Genomic DNA, 20,000 nt, shown 5'->3' with positions numbered 1-20,000 from the left:
TTGCGCTAAAGTTGGCGAGGTTATGGAGGAAGTAAGAATTGTCGCTTTTCTTTCTAAATGTTTGTGTAACGGCAGCACAGAGACGCAGTGTTTTGAAAATTTTCGGATGTCGAGGGCAACTTTTGATTATTTGATCCATTTTGTAGGCGTAGTCACGTTTGTGTGCGTACTCGCCGGCGCATAATTGTGACGAATGTCCATGTAGATCGACGTAAAAGTCGCATCAAATCCGCCTCGGTTGTTCACACTGGAAAAAATCAGATTTGGGTCTGATTCAGGACCACATATGGAAGTGGTCTGAGTCTGATTTGAAAAAATCAGATCTGGGCTAGATTTGAGTGTTCACACGACTCCTGAAGAAGTCTGACCTGGTCACTTGACCCCAAATAAATCAGATTTGGGCCACTTTTACCTGCAGTGTGAACGGGGCTTTAGTTTTAGCAATCATTTTTTTTTTTAAGATTTGATTTATCAGATACTGTAGTTTCACTCACTGGTCATTTTAATAGGAACTTGTTAATACAATTAATGTCTAACTAACTAATCAACCAATAATGTATCACAGCATGAGGCAGTTGACTTCAAACATCAGAAATGAGGAAGAAATGTGATATCTGTGACTGCTTGTTTGTCCCAGATGGGCTGGTTTGAGTATTACAGAAATCTCTGAGAACTTTCACGCTTTAGAGTGTTGCGAAAAAACATCCAGTGAGCGGAAGTTTCGCAGGTTTTGTTGAAGAGATTAGTCAGAGAATGACCAGGCTAGTTTGATCTGGTAAGACAGAGGGACTTAAATAGTCAAATAACCACTCTTTACAACTGTGGTGAACAGAAAAGCATATTAAAACACACAACACGATGAATCTTCATGTGGATAAGCTACTGTACAGTAACACAGCAGAAGACCACATCGAGTTCCTACTGTACTTCTGTCAACCAAGAACAGGATTCTGAGGACAAGGTGAACAGAGGCTCTGAAACTCGACAGCTAAAGATGATGAATCTGGATTTCTGTTACATTTGGTTGAATAAAATGCAACCAAGAGGCAGTGGTGACTCAAGCTGTTAAGGTTCTGGGTTTTTGTTTGGAGGATCAGGGTTCAAGCCCCAGTACAACCAAGCTGCCACTGTTGGGCCCTTGAGCAAGGCCCTTAACCTTTTCTGCTCCAGTGGTGCAGTATCATGTCTAAACTTGTGCTCGGACCCCAAACTCCAAATATATGTGAAGAAAGAATTTCACTGTGCTGTAATGTATATGTGACAAAATAAAGGCTTCTATTCTGTTCTATAACAATACAGCATCAATAACCTGACTTTAATGTCCCAGACAACCTCCCCAGTCCCATTCAGCAACATGTTACCAACCGCCATTTTCAAGACATGTACAAGCTTAAAAGAATATCACCAGTGTGGAATTAGTGATGGATTTTATGTTGTTGCAGATAAAACAAAAACCCAATCAGAAATACTCACTGACTTCAGGACGATGGTGTGAGCGATCAGTGACATGTGACATGGTCATGTGACTTGCTGTAATTTCATTACCGAGTTCAGCATAACCATGACAGTATTATTACTATTAAGTGATTTTTTTTTTTAAACTAACATTCATTTAAAAATCTGTGATCGAAAATAAACAGCAATCTGGGTAAACAGCAATCCTCCCAACAATAAATCAGATTCCTTTCTAAAGGAATTTAATTAGAACCTAGAAACTGGACCGAGGATGATGCTTTCGAAGCTGCGCTCGTTATTCCGATTCCTTTCCCACATGAGTCTGTTGATTCTCCATCAATGTTCCAGCTTCATCTACGGCACGTCCTGACAAACCTTAGGTGAGCCTCTCTCGATTGATCACTTTCTAATTACCTTTTCTTATTGATTATGGCACCAAAGCAGTGGCACACTATGCCACACACACACACACACACACGAGCACGCTCAGCATCGAACAAATTAGCTCAGACTGAAGAAAAAAGACTTCAAAGGTCAGACAAAATGAGAGTGAGAGAAAGAGAGAGAGAGAGAGAGAGAGAGAGAGAGAGAGACAGATAGACAGAGAGAGAGGGAGAGAGAGAGAGAGAGAGAGAGCAATATGAGTTAAATATGAGAAAGACAAGAGGAAAAGCACAAGAGAGAGAGATGAGGTGGAGAATGATAAATGATGTGCAATGCCAACTGCAGTTTCTATAAAAAGCAGCGAGGCAAAGAGAGAAAGACTGAGAAGTAGTGAGGGTGATAGAAAGAAGTAAGGCCTTTTCCTATCCTGCCTTTTTCTCCTCATCTGATCCTTCAAGCAAATCCCTCCGAGTGTGCAATTTCGGCAATATTAGTAACTACAATTCAAAGACACATTCACCTTCCACGCGGCTGACAGGCGGCTGGTGATTTATCTTGTAAGCTCGGGCTCAGCGCGAGAATCTGCAATATTTTCAACGACACCTGCCAAAATAGCATATGTGCCGGTAATAAGGAGCTCTCTGGGATTAGATCCATGCCATTAACACAAGCCAACACAAAATAATGACATGTTGTCGATTAATACTTTGGCTTTAACAAAAATAACTTATCAGAAAAAGAATACATTGAGTAGCTTTAAAAATCTTTAAGCATTATTATTATTATTATTATTATTATTATTATTATTATTATTATTATTTTGAACATGCCAGTTATGAGCAGATAATTGTAGGCAATGCTAAATATAATGATTTTATGTTCAGGCAAAAAAAAATAAAAAATGAGCAGGTAACAGCGGATTTGTTTGAAAGGGAAAAAAAAATCTGACAATAGTCATAACATCAAACGACACTCTATGAGATGTTAAACTGACAACAAAGGCTCCTGAAAAAGAGACATAACATAAACATGAGCGTAGTCTGCTCTTAGAAAAAAAACAGTATAGTTTACTGTGCACTTTTCTGTCAGAGAGCGTCTTAATAAAGAGCATAGCGTGTTTGTCGCTCTGAATATAAGACAGCTATATCGACGTGTCTATTGTCATTATGGATTTTTAATGTTTCTAAAGAGAATTTTTGGACCAAACACTCACTTACTCATTCATTCATTTTCTACCGCTTATCCGAACTACCTCGGGTCACGGGGAGCCTGTGCCTATCTCAGGCGTCATCGGGCATCAATGCAGGATACACCCTGGACGGAGTGCCAACCCATCGCAGAGCACACACACGGACAATTTTCCAGAGATGCCAATCAACCTACCATGCATGTCTTTGGACCGGTGGAGGAAACCGGAGTACCCGGAGGAAACCCCCGAGGCACGGGGAGAACATGCAAACTCCACACACACAAGGCGGAGGCGGGAATCGAACCCCCAACCCTGGAGGTGTGAGGCGAACGTGCTAACCACTAAGCCACCGTGCCCCCCTGGACCAAACACCATATATATATATATATATATATATATATAAAAAAACACCTTCTTCAGCTCTATGTTGTGGGTTTCCATTTATATTTATGGAAGTTGGCAGACACCCTTATCTATTTTTACACGACTGAGCAGTTGAGGGTTAAGGGCCTGCCTGAAGGGCCCAGCAGTGGCAGTTTGGTGGTCGTGGGATTAGAACTCCAATCAGCAGCCCAACCTCTTAACCACTTCCCCTTGTTTTGACCAGATCCTGGCTCAGATCCGCCAACCCTAAAGCCAAACATCATTATCATAAAAATGGACTGCTCTGGTCCTTAATTTTGATTGGCTGAGCCATTACAGAAGAATTACTGTACCAAATCAGCTGTTTAAATATGTCCGTGAAACATATTTTGTTGTGAATTTGATTTTTACTGGACTGCTAAACTGCTAATAAATAAGGAAAAAAACTACAGCAACAACTATTAAGAAAAAAAACCTTGTAGCACAGTAATACACACAAACCAGACTACAATGCTAATTGTTTTGTTTTTACTAGCTCACTTTGTGAGTCGGATAATGAAGCGTGTTCTCTTTAAATGACGTTGATTGATGTCAAGCTGCAAGGTGCATTATCGCCACCTACAGGACTGGAGGATAAACGAATATATAACGTTTATAATTAGAGCAGGTTGCTGCAGATGTGTGTTGCTTGGCAACCATTTTGCTAAATGTCACTGAAAGAACTAGACTTATATGATATATGATAAATGATTATGGCTTACATCGATTTTAGACTGGTTAAAAAAATCATGGTTTCTTAGAGAGGATTGCTTTATTAGAGATTTACTGCAGTTTGCCGATGCCTCTCTCCCCGTCCAAACAGAAGCTCTTGCGCCTTCCCCGGACACACGTTTACTAATCCAAACCTCGTCCTGCGAGTAGTTATTATCCTAAATAGAAAAACAAGCATGAAAAAAAAATCTAATATAGGATCTGAAAATTGATTCGTGGGTCTGAAGGAGAGAGGAATGTATTAGTGTGAGTGGAGAAAAAAACATGCGTCATGTGTGAATGTGTTATGAAAGTGAGACTGTGTGTGTGTGTGCATGCGTGCGCTTGCTAACCACCTCTGTGGTGCGACTAAGCTTAGCCACAGAGCTGTGCTAATTGGAGCTCACAGTCTAGCCTACCCTGGGGCAGTGTGTGTGTGTGTGTGTGTGTGTGTGTGGCAACCAGCCATACACACAGGTGGTACTGTACATCATCCAACAAGAGGATTGAGAAGTGGTGTTGTATCATTTATATGCACACAATCTTACAAACGAACACACACATTGAACTGAAACGTAACTTTATAATTGAAGCATTCAGGGGAAACTATGATGATGATTAAATTGAATCATAAAATCCACAACAGGACCATGATATTTATTACTAAATAAGAATCGTGATAAATGTCTTTCAGGTCATCAGAATATTTTAGAGCTTAAAGAAAGTAAATTGATCACAATTGAATCAAATGATTGAATATTAAAATGTTAAACACAGATGTTTTAAACGTGTTACACACGGCTGCTTTAAATGCGTTACAAAAAACTGCTTTAAATATGTTACACGCGGCTGCTTTATGTATGTAACACACGGTTGCTTTAAATATGTTAAACAGCTGCTTTAAATTTGTTTCACAGAGCTGCTTTAAATATGTTACACACAGCTGTTTTAAAACATTTATTTTGCTAGTCACATCTCTCTCTCTATCTCTCTCCCTCTCTCTCTCTGTGTCTGTGTCTCTCTGTCTGTCTGTCTGTCTGTCTGTCTGTCTGTCTGTCCTGAAGGCACAGAGATTCACACAGAAATAATCTCGGTTTAATAAAACACAGGTGAGAATCCCACAGCCGTATTTTGTCCACGCCCCCAGTCCCAGGAAGTTGATGACACCATCTTTAACGATCGGAAATTCTCAGATCATCAAATCTGCCGCACTTCCACTCCCACTGCAGCACATTGCATTGGCGCTTTAATAGACACAGCCTCGGTCTCTGACCTACTTTCTAAGCCTCACAGGTCTGTATACACACTCGGTGACTGGTTGGATTTAATACGTGTGTATGTGGAAAATAAACACAGGTAGATGAGCTAAGCGCTGTTTCATTTTTCTTCTCTGTCCTGTCTCTCATCACTTGATGCCCAGATTCATCTTGAGAATAAATCTGTGATATTTATCTCTGCATGTTGGTGTCAGATCTCTGATCCAAATTCTCAAAATCACACCACTAGGTGGATCCTCTAAGGTGAAATTTTGGCTCTCTATGAATGAGTGTGTGAATGTTGTGTATGTATGATGCTCTGTGATTGACAGGTGTCGCATTCATGTTTAGTTTGTGAAATAGTGCTTAATCCACTGATAAGGATTGGTGAATCAGTTATCTAAGAATTGTGTGTGTGTCTGTGTGTGTGTATGTGTGTGTATTTACCTAAAGCCCATGATCTTATAGGCGTCAGGCAGGTAACAGCGTGTGTTCTCCATCTGGGCGGGGTCAGAGTCACAGATCTTGTCGTCTGTGCGTCCGTAGTTGGCGCTTTCGATCATGATAACATCGGTGCCCGGGCAACGCAACTCGATGGGGTAACCCTCACAAGAGAGCTCACGACGAACCACAGCCATGGGCACAGGCGCACGACTCAACACTACGCACAAACAAACACACACACACAAAGGAATTAGAAACTACTGCATTAAAATCTCTCTTTGTTTCTCAAATAAACTATTCTGTGCTTTTGACCTAATATGTAATATGAGTAATATGACAAAACCTTTGTACAATCATTTGAAAATGAAGAGATGAAGATGAGATGAAGAGAAAAATGGAAAAATTTATAATAGACAACACAGGATTAAGAGAGATTGTAGGAACATCTCCGAACTTATATTAATGCTCAAAAACACTATTCTACGTCATTTAGTACCCGGATAAATCGCTTTGTGTTGTAAGTGTTGTACACAAAGTGCTGTACACACAGATTTGTTTGCGTAGCAGAAGAGGAGCAGAGCTACCAGGTGCTGATGCTGGAGGTGAACAAGACAAACTAATAACACCTTTTAAATGATCTCACGTTGTGTGATTTATGTGGTACCATTTTAAAAATTCATTGTGTTCCGCTAAAGCGACTGAAGCGACACCGTCGCATTACGTTTGAGTCTGATGTCGTTTCTCGTCGGCTGTGAAACAGTTTTTACTTCCGGTTAGTAAAAATTGAGAAGATACGACCCTTCTAACATACATCCGCTAGATGCTAGAATACATAGTGCTTAGTGTAAGTGTGTAGTGTGCAGTACATGATTTGGGACGCAGTATCTTCCGGTCAAATCTAGATCCTTTGAGTCTCTACAGTTGCCACTTGGTTGTTCTACAGTGGCTAAGCTTCCAAACTAGACCATTATAAGAAGCTAAGAAACCCATACAAATACAGAAAATAACCTTTAAGTACATCATTTCCAAATAAGACTTCATTTCGAATATCACAGTGTAAAAATAGCAACGTTTCAATCATTTAAAATAATTAGGCTCTAATTCTAAACCCCAAAGCAACCACTTAACTTAACGCTGAAACATAACGCCGGACTCTTAAGTGGGCAACGATCTGACTGCTGTTTCATTTTATACAAGCTATTTCTCAAAACGACGCTTCGTTCTAAATCCGAGTCTTTAAAATGAAGTTCGTTTCCCTCACAATTCTCACACAGTAGCCACTCTGATGACAAGCCAGACAGCAGCTCAGGATAATTACTGTAGCTATCATAATATTTCACAAAGACAGTCTCATTCTGGCCAGCGTATCCCTTTCACGTGCGGCTCGTTGGATTAGAAATATAGAAGCTGTAAGTACTCCAGTGTTATATATGCACTATATCTGCAAAGGTTTTGGACGTCTGCCTTTACATGCACATGAACTTTAATGACCTCCTATTCCTAATCTGTAGGGTTTAATATGGAGTTGGTCCACCCTTTGCACCCTTTGAACTCTTCTGAAAAGGCTTTGCTTCTGAGGTCAGGCACTTATGTTGGATGAGAAGGTCTGGCTCAAGGCCGCCGCTCTAATTTGTCCCAAAAACGTTCTATCAGGTTGAGGTCAGGACTCAAGTGTGCGCAGGCCAGTCAAGTTCCTCCACACCAAACTCACTCATGTCATCATGGACCTTGCTTTGTGCAGACATGTAGGAACAGGATAGGGCCATCCCCAAACTGTTCCTAAAAAGTTGGGACCACGAAATTGTGCAAAATGTCATGGTATGCTGAAGCATTAAGAGTTCCTTTCACTGGAACTAAGGGGCCAAGCTCAAACCCTGACAAACAACCCCGCACCATAATCCGCCCTCTACCAAACAGGTAAGTACCGTTCTCCTGGCAACCGCCAAACCCAGACTTGTCAATCGGGTTGCCAGACAGAGATGCATGATCCGTCACTCCAGAGCTCTAGAGTCCAGTGGTGGCGTAGCTAACACCACTGTATCCGACACTTCGCATTGCACTTGGATATAGCCGCACAGCCATTGAAACCCATTCCATGAGCGTTCTGAAGAACACACGAAGTTCTGTAGGAGGTCTGTAACTATTGAACGGCAGCTACCGACCCTTTTCTATGATTTTACGTGGTCTAACACTTCATGGCTAAGTTGTTGTTGTTCTCAATTGCTTCCACTTTGTTGTAATACCACAAACAGTTGATTGTGGAGTGAGGAAACTTCACAAATGGACTTATTGTACAGGTGGCAACCTATCACGGTACCACAACTTGAATTCACTGAGCTCCTGAGAACAACCCATTCTATCCCAAACATTTGTAGGAGCAGTCGGCATGCCTAGGTGCTTGATTTTATACACCTGTGGCCATGGAAGTGATCGGAATACCTGAATTTAATGATTTGGAGGGGTGTTCCAAAACCTTTGGCATTATAGTGTATATACAGTACACCGTTATCTGGATTTCTCTTACTCCAGGAAGTGGAGTAATAAAACATAGCTAATAGGGATGGACAGAGAACTCAGACTCGGACACATGGATGAGAGAATCGGTCAAAAATAACAGAACTCAAATACACTAAGAAGAGAATATTTACACATATACAAATGTAATCCAGTCCTTGTCTTCAGTAATGAAGTAAAAAAAAAAATTTTAATTATTTGTCAAACATTTATTAGCCGTCATTGAGGCTGAATGGACTTGACAGATTGGAGTCCACTTTGCCTGAGGGTCAAATATCTTTTCGCTATGTGAATGCAAGGGAGACAGTAAAATAACCTGACAGTAGATTCACTCTATGTGAAGGCACAGTGGAGCACAAGCTTGGCTAACATGTGAGCATGCAAATATTTAAAGACCTTAATAACTGCGAATATGAAACTTAAATAAGGTAATAAATATGTAGCCATTTATAATTGAGACACTTTTAAGCAAAGAGTCTACTTTAATTCTTACTAATTCTTTATATCCAGCTGCAAATTAAGACAAATGGCTCAACCTTCCCAGATAAACACACTCTGATTTCTGTGTGTGTGTGTGTGTGTGTGTGTGTGTGTGTGTGTGTGTGTGTGTGTGTGTGTCTTTCCCGTGTATGCACAGAGAGTTTTTAAAATCAATCGATAGGACATAAGGGATGAGAATGACACCCGACTGCTTGCATTAATTAAATATACTGGGAAGAGAAGCTAATTAAAACCCGCAGTGATTGACAGGAGCGAGAGCCAATGGAGCATTAGGGAGAAGAGCTGTCAACCAATCAGAATTAGACATTCATGTGATGCTACTTTTGTTCCTCTCCCCCGAGACCTGACTGAAAAAGGCACACACACAAATACGGACACATAGCATGCACACACACAAAAACACACACAACACTTAAACAAACACACACACACATTCATATGCATGCACACACAAAAAAGCACACATACACAACACTTAAACAAACACACAAACAACACTTAAACAAGCACACACACATATAAATTGATATGAATGCACACACAAAAACACACACACAACACCTAAACAAACGCACACACACATTCATATGCATGAACACACACAAAAAAGCACACATACACAACACTTAAACAAACACACACACAACCCTTAAACAAGCACACACACACACAAATTGATATGAATGCACACACAAAAACACACACACAACACCTAAACAAACGCACACACACATTCATATGCATGAACACACACAAAAAAGCACACATACACAACACTTAAACAAACACACACACAACCCTTAAACAAGCACACACACACACAAATTGATATGAATGCACACACAAAAACACACACACAACACTTAAACAAGCACACACACACACATTCATATGCATGCACACACAAAAAAGCACACACACAACACTTAAACAAACACACACACATTCATATGCATGCACACACAAAAAAGCACACATACACAACACTTAAACAAGCACACACACACACAAATTGATATGAATGCACACACAAAAACACACACACAACACTTAAACAAGCACACACACACATTCATATGCATGCACACACAAAAAAGCACACACACACAACACTTAAACAAACACACACACATTCATATGCATGCACACACAAAAAAAAGCACACATACACAACACTTAAACAAGCACACACACACACAAATTGATATGAATGCACACACAAAAAACACACACAACACTTAAACAAACACACACACACATTCATATGCATGCACACACAAAAAAGCACACACACACAACACTTAAACAAACACACACACACATTCATATGCATGCACACACAAAAAAGCACACATACACAACACTTAAACAAACACACGCACAACACTTAAAAAAGCACACACACAAATTGATATGAATGCACACACAAAAAACACACACACAACACTTAAGCAAACACACACACATTCATATGCATGTACACACACAAAAACATATGACACACACTAAAATACAAATGCGCAAATGCACTCACAAATACACACACACACACAAACAGACACATTTTCTGAAGAACCCTAACAATGTATGAATCTTGCTCACGCTAAGAAATGTACAGCGCAGCAGTGTGTGTTTGTATGTGTCTGTGTGTGTGTGTGTTTGTTTCGTGTGTATTTGTGTGTGTGTGTTTTTCTTTGATAGCATATATTGTTAAAAGCTCTAAAGTATTTCGTTGTGACACATTAAATCCCTTTAAATTGAAATGTTTGTGATTAGCGATTCTGCTGCTAATTTGTTGGCTGCTTCTGTATTTCCATTCTTCCATCAAGAGAAAAAAAATATCAACCTTAAACATAAGTGCTAGCTGCTGGGTTTTTAATTCAGCTCCTTAAAAACAAGAGCTTCAGTTGTTCACCACCTGGACTGAGACATCCAGAAACTACAGGACGCAGATCTACGAGATTATGCTAGCTAGCGATCATTAATGATGATTACAGTTGTAGACTTTTAAGGTCACTGCAAGTCGTAATTACGATTTAGGGCTCAGTAAGAAAGCACGGTGAAATAATGTGTTTTATAACACATTAAATATATTGTTGTATAAACAATAAATGTAGCATCTGTAGTAGATTTGTTAGAATTGAAAATTTACTCGTCTGGATTCATTTTCCTTTCTCTAGAAAAAATCTTGCGTGTGTGTGTGAGTGTGTGTGTGTATGTGTTGTACGTAATGCAGTAGGTGGGTTAATCCTAGGAGTGTGTTTTCACGTTTCACTGATACTCCCTGGAGACGAGTGGAGGAGAGGAGACGGGAGACAGAGACAAAGACAGAGAGAGAGGAGAGAAAATGAAAAAACGAAGGTGAACAAACAGGTGAAGGGTGAAGAAGACAAATATTCGCCTCACGTCCTCAATTCACTCCAATTCCCATGAGTCCTGTGAGCATAAAGTGTTATAACTGTTAACCAAAAAGGTCCCCTTGAGGACACACACACACACACAAGTATTCAATGTGTCTAGACGTCTATATCTAGGACCATTGATTTGCTGGATATTCTTTCATGTGCAGATGATCCCAAACTTACTTTTTAAGACACACTCATAAACACACGCAGACACACACTCACACACACACTCATGTATACACACAAACACACATACACTCATACATACACACAGACACACAAACACACACACACATACACACACAGACATGCAAACACACATACACTCATACATACACACAGACACACAAACACACACACTCATACATACACACACAGACATGCAAACACACATACACTCATACATACACAAAGACACACAAACACACATACACTCATACATACACACAGACACACAAACACACACACACTCATACATACACACACAGACATGCAAACACACATACAGTACACTCATACATACACACACAGACATGCAAACACACACACACACTCATACATACACACAGACACACAAACACACGTACACTCATACACACACACAAACACACATACACTCATACATACACACAGACACACAAACACACACACATTCATACATACACACACAGACATGCAAACACACATACTGTACACTCATACATACACACAGACACACAGACACACACACACATACATACACACAGACATGCAAACACACATACACTCATACATACACACAGACACACAAACACACATATACTCATACATACACACACAGACATGCAAACACACATACTCTCATACATACACACAGACACACAAACACACACACACTCATACACACAGACACACAAACACACATACACACATACATACATACACACACACACAAACACACATACACTCATACATACACACACACAGACATGCAAAAACACATACACTCATACATACACACAGACACACAAACACACACACTCATACACACAGACACACAAACACAAACACACATACACTCATACATACACACACACACACAAACACATACACTCTTACATACACATACAGACATGCACACTCACACACATACATACATACATACACACACACTCATACATACAGTACACACACAGACATGCAAACACACACTCACACACACACACATATATACACAAATACACACACTTGCATACACACATATGCACACACAAACACACACACACCCCTACACTTATATACGCACATACACACGCACATACACACACATACTCACACACACATACACTTATATACATGCATGCAAACACATACACATAGACACACACACAGACACACACACACACACGCTGTACAATGTAAGCACACACTCCAGTTTGCACCTCAACTGATCAGTGCAGCAGTTTTAATCCCTCCCTAATCGTCCTCACCTTCTACACTTCTCTGTCGTTGGCAGTTTCATTTTTATGCGTTTATTTATTCATGTATTTTGTGGGGAAAAAGGTTCTTTACTATATTCGTCTGAAACTACAGATTAGACAATAAATCGAGGCCCAAACAGTCTCTATTTACCAGGACAGAGAGCAAGGAAGCTTCTGCACATCTATTAAGCAGGAAAGTGATGAGATGAGACGATATGAGACGATATGAGATGGAGGGTCGAGAGAGGCTTACATCGGGTCAGTTAATAACGGAGAGTTCAACACTCCTGTGTAACTGTCAATCATTCAACATTCACATGTAGATTAGCTCAGGAGTCATTCTGTTATTATTTTCGGTTGGGTAGGGGTGGAGCAGGGGGAATAATAACTGGTGGTGGAGGCAGGATGTGTGTGTGTTTGTGGGGGTGGGGTGAATTGAGGTGGCAGTTGCATCACCCACGGATAAACATTATTACTATAGCAACCAGTAGTAACAATATCTACAGGCATCCGTGTAGTACGGTGTCTTGCAGCTACACAATCATAGCATAGGCTTTGCCTTTTATGGCATTTTGAGGCGTCCTTAATTTAAATCAGCTGTACGGTGTACACTTGGTCATTCCAAGACAACACACTTCAGATAGATAGATACTTTATTGATCCCGGAGGAAATTCAAAGGTTTCCGCATATCTATGTTTGTTATAAAGCTGGTGTCAGAGTTTAGGGTCAGCCATGTTTTGGCATCCTGGAGCAGGTGGGACTAAGGGCCTTGCTCAGGGACCCAACCTTGATAGCTTTGCAGTTTGGAGGCTTGAAACCTGACCTTCTGATCAGTAACTCAGCGCCTTGACCGTTGAGCCACTATGTCCCCACAAAGTTTAGTGAATCTTTCGTTGGCTTTCAAGACCTTTTTTTTGCTGATAAATGAGGTCTATTGTGTGGTGTGTGTGTGTGTGTGTGTGTGTGTGTGTGTGTGTGTGTGTGTGTTCTTACACATACACAATGCATGTCTTACCCAGCGTAGCAGGTGTGAAGAAGGCGAAGAAGAAGAGTAGGTGTGTTGCCCACATGACCCCCCGTGACCCCATTGACCTCTGCTCCAAATGGCTACAAGGGTTTAGTCTGAAACACCTCAGAGCCATGGCGTTCTTCTCTGACGCTCATACCTAAAACACACAAACACAAGTTTCCGGAATGAACGAATCCATCAGATTTATTCATGAGATATGACATTTATATATTAGAAATAATATATCAAGATATAGCAAGAATAGTGGTAGGTAAAGTTACAAAAAAACTGGGACTGTTGCACCATTCACATTATTCTCTACCGATATAAAAGGTGATGTCATGAGGAACATAACGGTTACTAGTGTCATATGTAATCTAATTTCCTTTTCTGGACATCCAGGGTCATAAGGCTGACGTCATACCTTTAACCTCTACCAAGTGGTTGGACTGTGTCACAAGCAACAAGTTCAACCTAATGGTTTTCTAAAGATCGCAGGAAGAAAAAGAAGCTAGTAGAAGTAAAAGTTCAACATTAATCATATTGTGATATTAAATGATGAGGTCGCTTTAACAATACAAGCCCGAGATACAAGTAATAGATTTAGCATTGCTAGTGGACCACGTTGTGTGTATCTGCTAATTCTATGCAACACACAACGTCAGATCAGCAAAGAAAGCTTGTTAAAAATAAAGATCCATCCGTTTTCTATAGTGTTGATCCTACACACTGTCGCAGCGAACCTGGAGCCTAGCACAGGGGACTCAGGGGGACATCCTGGACACAGTGACGATCCATCCAAGGACACAATCACAATACAGACAATTCTGTAATGCCAATCAGACAACTAACACTTCTTTAGGCTGGAGAAGGAAACTCAAGAACCCAGAAGATTTCCCATGATGTAGGGAAGAACATGAGGCAAACAGGTTTTATTTTAGATTTAAAATTGAAAAATTCTTTCAATGACACACCAACTGTGTACACATCTGTAAGAATAATAAACCCATAATAAACCTAAATCCATGATACAGTGCGTTTGTCAGCCCTTTCTTACAAAAGTCCAAGCTAGAGACCACAACACGCTCGTCAATCCGTTTCTTGTTGCATGAAACATCAGAGATTGATTTTGTGTCATTTAACCCGAGGCAGCATTATATGACTCATCGGCAGAATGGGATTATAATAATTAATGCAATATGACACAGACGATTGATTATTAGTGTGTGTGTATGTGAGTGTGTGTGTGCGTGTGTGTGTATAACATGGGGTTTAGATGAGTGGATTGGAGCTGTCCCATTGCATACAAGCAAAATTGTGCCATATTGTGTTCTTCTGCATTAATTAATCACAGCATTTTCCTTTCATAATCTCACACATACACAAACACACACACACAAACACGCACAAGCACACGCACGCACATACACACACGCACAAACATACACATACAGTACACACACACCCATACACATACATGCGTGCCTATACATACAGACACAAACACACACACATGCACAAGTACACACACACGCACATATAGACACACACAAACACACACACACGTATACACAGACATGCGTGCATTTAGACACACACGCACACATACATGCACATACATGCATGCACACAAACAAACACACACACATACACGCATACACTTTCATGCGTGCAAACTCACATACACGCACACACACACGTACTGTATTATCTACCTTTATTGCTGTGACATTTTGAACACTCAATGATAATAAAACCTCACACCCACACACACACACACACACTTGTTCTAGATTCACTGAACATCTTTAAACGTATCCAATATGAAGCCCTTCCTTTTAGTGCTGCCTCATTAAACATACATAAAACCCTGAAAAGTGGGATTTAAAGATATTCTCCTCACACGCAGTTGACAGCACACTCGGCCTCTGTTTTCGTCTCTGTCTCACACCAACACACTCCACACCCTGACAGCTTGATTGATGGTCGCTTAACTAGATCGAACAGCAAGGTTTGGGCCAGATGTTCCACGTTACACACGGAGACATATGTGCGTCGCTGTCAGCGCTGCATGTGCGTGTGTCGTCTTAACCACTGAGTCAACATTAGAAAAAAAAAAATAAATGAAAAAAAAAAAGGTGGGTGTGCATTTGTGTCTATTTTACATATGCTTAGGCTTTCAGGAGACTGTTTGACTCTGACCTGGGAACATATGCTCATTTCACCAGGCTATTATTCTAATATTTAGCACAAGCCCGTTTTGCCATATGCTTATTGTAGCCACTTAATTACCCCCTTTTATTTTCTTCAGGGTGACCATCACGCTTGGTTTGCAACAATTACATGAGCTAGCAGCTCCTTATAAAATAACCACAATGCTTTAATTAGGTGCAGTTCCATGACTGTGCTGTCAGAATCTCACTGATATCATATATTTACAATAATAAGTCATTTTAAACAGCGCCACAGCGTCCTTCACACCGACTCAAATCCGGGCGCACGTTCCCAGGACTCGCGATATAGCAATGACTCGAAATACCATATCAATCATCTAGATACTTCAAAGGTATCATTATTTTTGAATTAATCTAAAAATTCATTTAACATCTCATCTCATGACGCATCCACTTTCAGGATTCATCCATTATAGATGGCGGAATATCGAGGGGGAAAAAAAATGTCAGTTTTATTCCCAAAGCATTCACTCAGTCCTGAAATATTTGGAGGTCACGTGTTCAATCATCTACATTTCCCGAAGATTAAGTGAAGAAGAAAAGTACTTCTCTTTTTTTTTTTTTCTTTTTAAGTAAACCAACACTGAAGGTAAATTATTAATAACTAAAAACTTTTGTAAACTGTCGTCTTCCTGGCCGAACAAAAACTCACGTAAAACAAGATGACTGAAGAATTGAGAGACAAAGGATCGATTTGATTACAGTCAAAGAGTCTAAACATGAGCTGAAAAACGCTCGTCTTTCACACCGAGGTGTCGTGCGAATCGCACGCTCGACACCGTAGAGGTAATGCTAAAGGCTAAAATAAAATAAAATAAAAAGAACAAACATCGTGTGTAAGCAAAAATATTTCAATCATGTAACTTTCATCCTAAAATCATGTAAACAATAGAAATAAATGCCACAGTATGTTAGTTTATTCAATCATTACAATGTCTTTAATCTCTCAGTCCATTAGCACGAATGCTAGTCGACTCCATTTTGTGTTTTTGCTAATTCTACTACACTGACACTTTTACTCTGAAACCCGTTACTCATTTAAGAGCATATACGCAGCAAAGAACCTTATACAGTACGTATTTGATATTGATAAACACTTTTTTTGAAAGTTTTTTTTCCACAGGTGTTCATATTAGCGTGTTGCTAATAACCGTCATCGTTCGCAAAACAAGCATGTTTTCTCGGTTTAAATTCTTCTTAGTTAATATTATTCGACTGACTGTCAAGTTCCTGATGCGAAAGACGTCTAGTCACATTGCAGGGATGTTCGTTAAAGAGACTTCATTAGGACAATCTTTAAAATAAGCGGGTGAGACGGGGTTCTTTAGAGAGTTCAGGTTTCTTAGCTTCTTAAAAGCTAAGCGTCTTTGTTTAGTCTGCACACAAATCTTTATATAATTATTCCTTCTTATTTGTGGTATTTTTCAGTATTTTGTGAACTTTTGCGAAATCTGTTCTTGTGTTAAATCTTAGTCCTCAGTCCTCGTGTCGTAGCTGTTGGGACACTGAATTTCCCCTTAGGGATTAATAAAGTGCTCTCTAGCCGAATCTACAATATTAAAACATACTAATGATCCTGAAGTGTTTATTCGTTTGTGAGTTTTCTCAGTTTTTCAGAATTTCTGACTTTAATCCAAAAGCTCTCATGTTCTCAGCTCGGCTCATTTCTTATCCGGCTCATTTGAAGCGAACGGTGATTTCTCTAAACGGATGGCTCATAAACAGTTTACGACAATCTTTTGGTATTGATTTACAATCCTACAGAACACAACAGGTTCCCGTTTCAGTCTGGTTCCTCTCTAGGTTTCTTGGTCTTGTCGCCTCGGGGGTTTTTTGTACCCAGGCTCTGTCTCCACTGACTTGTACACCAGGGATTTGGATTTCTAGAAATCTGCTTGTCGTGAAATGTGACAAGCACTAAACAAATACAAGGAAATAAACATTGAATACTGAACAATCCATGGATCGACGTTGCGTTGCAGGTTGCAGGTTTTCGCGAAAGTTCAGATGATATTCTCGCCTACAAAATTATTGATTTGAATGAAGTTGATGAATCAGCAGCTTGAGGTGCAAGTGAAAGTAGATACTGTTCCCACTGTAGCCTCAGAGTCAAGAGAAGTGGAACCTGATGCCGTCTTCTGCGACTCATCCACATCAAAGTTGGATGTTTGGTGTGTGCTTTTCTGCTCATCTCGGGTGTAAAGAGTGATTATTTGTGGTACGGTATGTGGGACATGTGGGATGTGGTAGACTTGTGTTTAAGGTGTTGGACTGATCAGAAGGTTGTGTTGTTCGAATCCCAGGTCCACCGAGCTGCCAATGCTGGCCCCTTGCGCAAGGCTCTTAAGTCTCAATTGCTCAGCTGTATAAAAGTGTAGCATACGCTGGATAAGGGCGTGTGCCAAATACCGTTAATATAAAGATGTAAATACAAAAGACTTCTTGAAGCGCTGTTCACTGGATCTCGTTATCTAAACAATCCCACGAGATAATTGATCACGTACGTGTTCCTAATAAAGTGGCCAGACAATGCATTTTGTATAGCAACACAGTTTCAGTTTATCAGCTCAATCTGTGGTAATATTCTGTAAGATCTCTAAGTCACTGCATTCCAGTTGTTGCCTGGCAACCATGATATCCACCAAAGCTCCATAAGAGGTGATATTTAAAGATACTTATGTGTGTGTGTGTGTGTGTGTGTGTGTGTGTGTATGTGTGTTTTGCATTGCTTACAGAATGTATTTCATAAATTCATCTATAGAATCGTAAAAAAGAGACAAAAAACAACAACAAATAGAACAAGGCATTTTGGACACTGTATAATTTTATTTTTTAAAATAGTTTCAGATGCAGTGCCAATTATTTCTAATATATAGTATATTTTCTGGCTGGATTTCGTGTGAAATGTGAGTCACCGTGTCTCGAGATGTCACAAAGCCACTTTTTCTTTTTCTGCTACTTATGAGATATGAATGCATAAATTTTTTTTTTAGATGTAAAAATTTACAACTGTTATTCGAAGCATGTTTTTTATTTATAATTTCCACACGCAAAACTTTTCGAACCACTAATAGAAGTTGTTTTGTTTCAGCCGAAAGTGTGTTTTTTTTTTTTTGAGATGTTGATTTTTGACGCTATGTTTTTTTTTTTTTTTGTTCGTTCGTTTATTTATTTCTATATTTTTTTTTTAGCTTTCTTCTAGAAAATTACTTGAATCTGTGAAATTACAAGCGCGGGATTTCCAGCGACTACACATACTGTATGTAACAACCTTCTATGATAGCTGTACTCATGTTAAACACGTGAATGAAAAAGAATTTAGCTGAAGGCGTGTTGTGACGTCACAAAACACCAAATATGTGAAAAATATGTTGTTCTGAAAATTTGCTAATTGCTCCGAATAACACAGTTTCTTAGATTTTGCGTTAACTTCTGTGATCGGAAAAAAAAGAAAAAATGATTCAAATGAATCATTTAAACGAATCATATTTTAAATGAAACTCAAATAAATGATAAAAAAATGGAAGACAAAAGTATATGAAATGATAGCGAATATTTCTTACCCTTGCCAAAAGAAATCAATCCGTAAATAAAAACACTTTTTTTTCGTGAAACAACTTTAAGTTGAAACGTTAAAAGATAAACGTTACTGTAGCTTCTCACCGAATCAGACCTACTTTGTGTACTTTCTCTTAGTTTCTCTTTCATTAGTTCTTTAGTACTTGATGAATCGAGCGGCCACATGCACGCACTTTTCGCTGATCCTGCTCTTTTTGTCTCCGCTGAACTTCAATGCCACTTGACAGACCCCTTTGGCTGTAATATTGTATACGGCAGTTAAAATGTCACAGATATGTTCAAGTTAAAAAAAAAGAAAGAAAGAAATCTGGTTATGGCATATGGCTCCTTTCGTCTTGTTATGGTGATCTGTTTTGTTCTGCAACCTCTTGACCTGGAAACGCCCATGAAATGGTTTGGGGGAGTAAATGACAGAAGCAGCGTCTCTGTCAATCTGCTGATTCCATTAACAAGTCC

The 20,000-nt window shown here is 39.6% G+C and overlaps 1 protein-coding gene across 1 annotated transcript in view; it reads right to left on the bottom strand.

Annotated features, from left to right (window-relative positions):
* adgrl3.1 (adhesion G protein-coupled receptor L3.1) overlaps positions 1 to 20,000 on the bottom strand; it is a 187,509-nt gene that overhangs the window by 133,143 nt on the left and 34,366 nt on the right. The window contains exons 2-3 of the mRNA XM_060864480.1: positions 13,738 to 13,888; positions 5,845 to 6,058 (exon numbers count right to left, since the gene is read on the bottom strand). Of these exons, the coding sequence (XP_060720463.1) occupies positions 5,845 to 6,058; positions 13,738 to 13,864 (341 nt within the window). The 5' untranslated portion in view covers positions 13,865 to 13,888. The remainder of the gene's footprint in view (positions 1 to 5,844; positions 6,059 to 13,737; positions 13,889 to 20,000) is intronic.

Source organism: Tachysurus vachellii, chromosome 2 (assembly GCF_030014155.1).
Source record: "Tachysurus vachellii isolate PV-2020 chromosome 2, HZAU_Pvac_v1, whole genome shotgun sequence".
Taxonomy (NCBI): Eukaryota; Metazoa; Chordata; class Actinopteri; order Siluriformes; family Bagridae; genus Tachysurus; species Tachysurus vachellii.
Note: the sequence above shows the minus strand (reverse complement) of the source record. Positions and strands in the feature narration are given on the sequence as shown.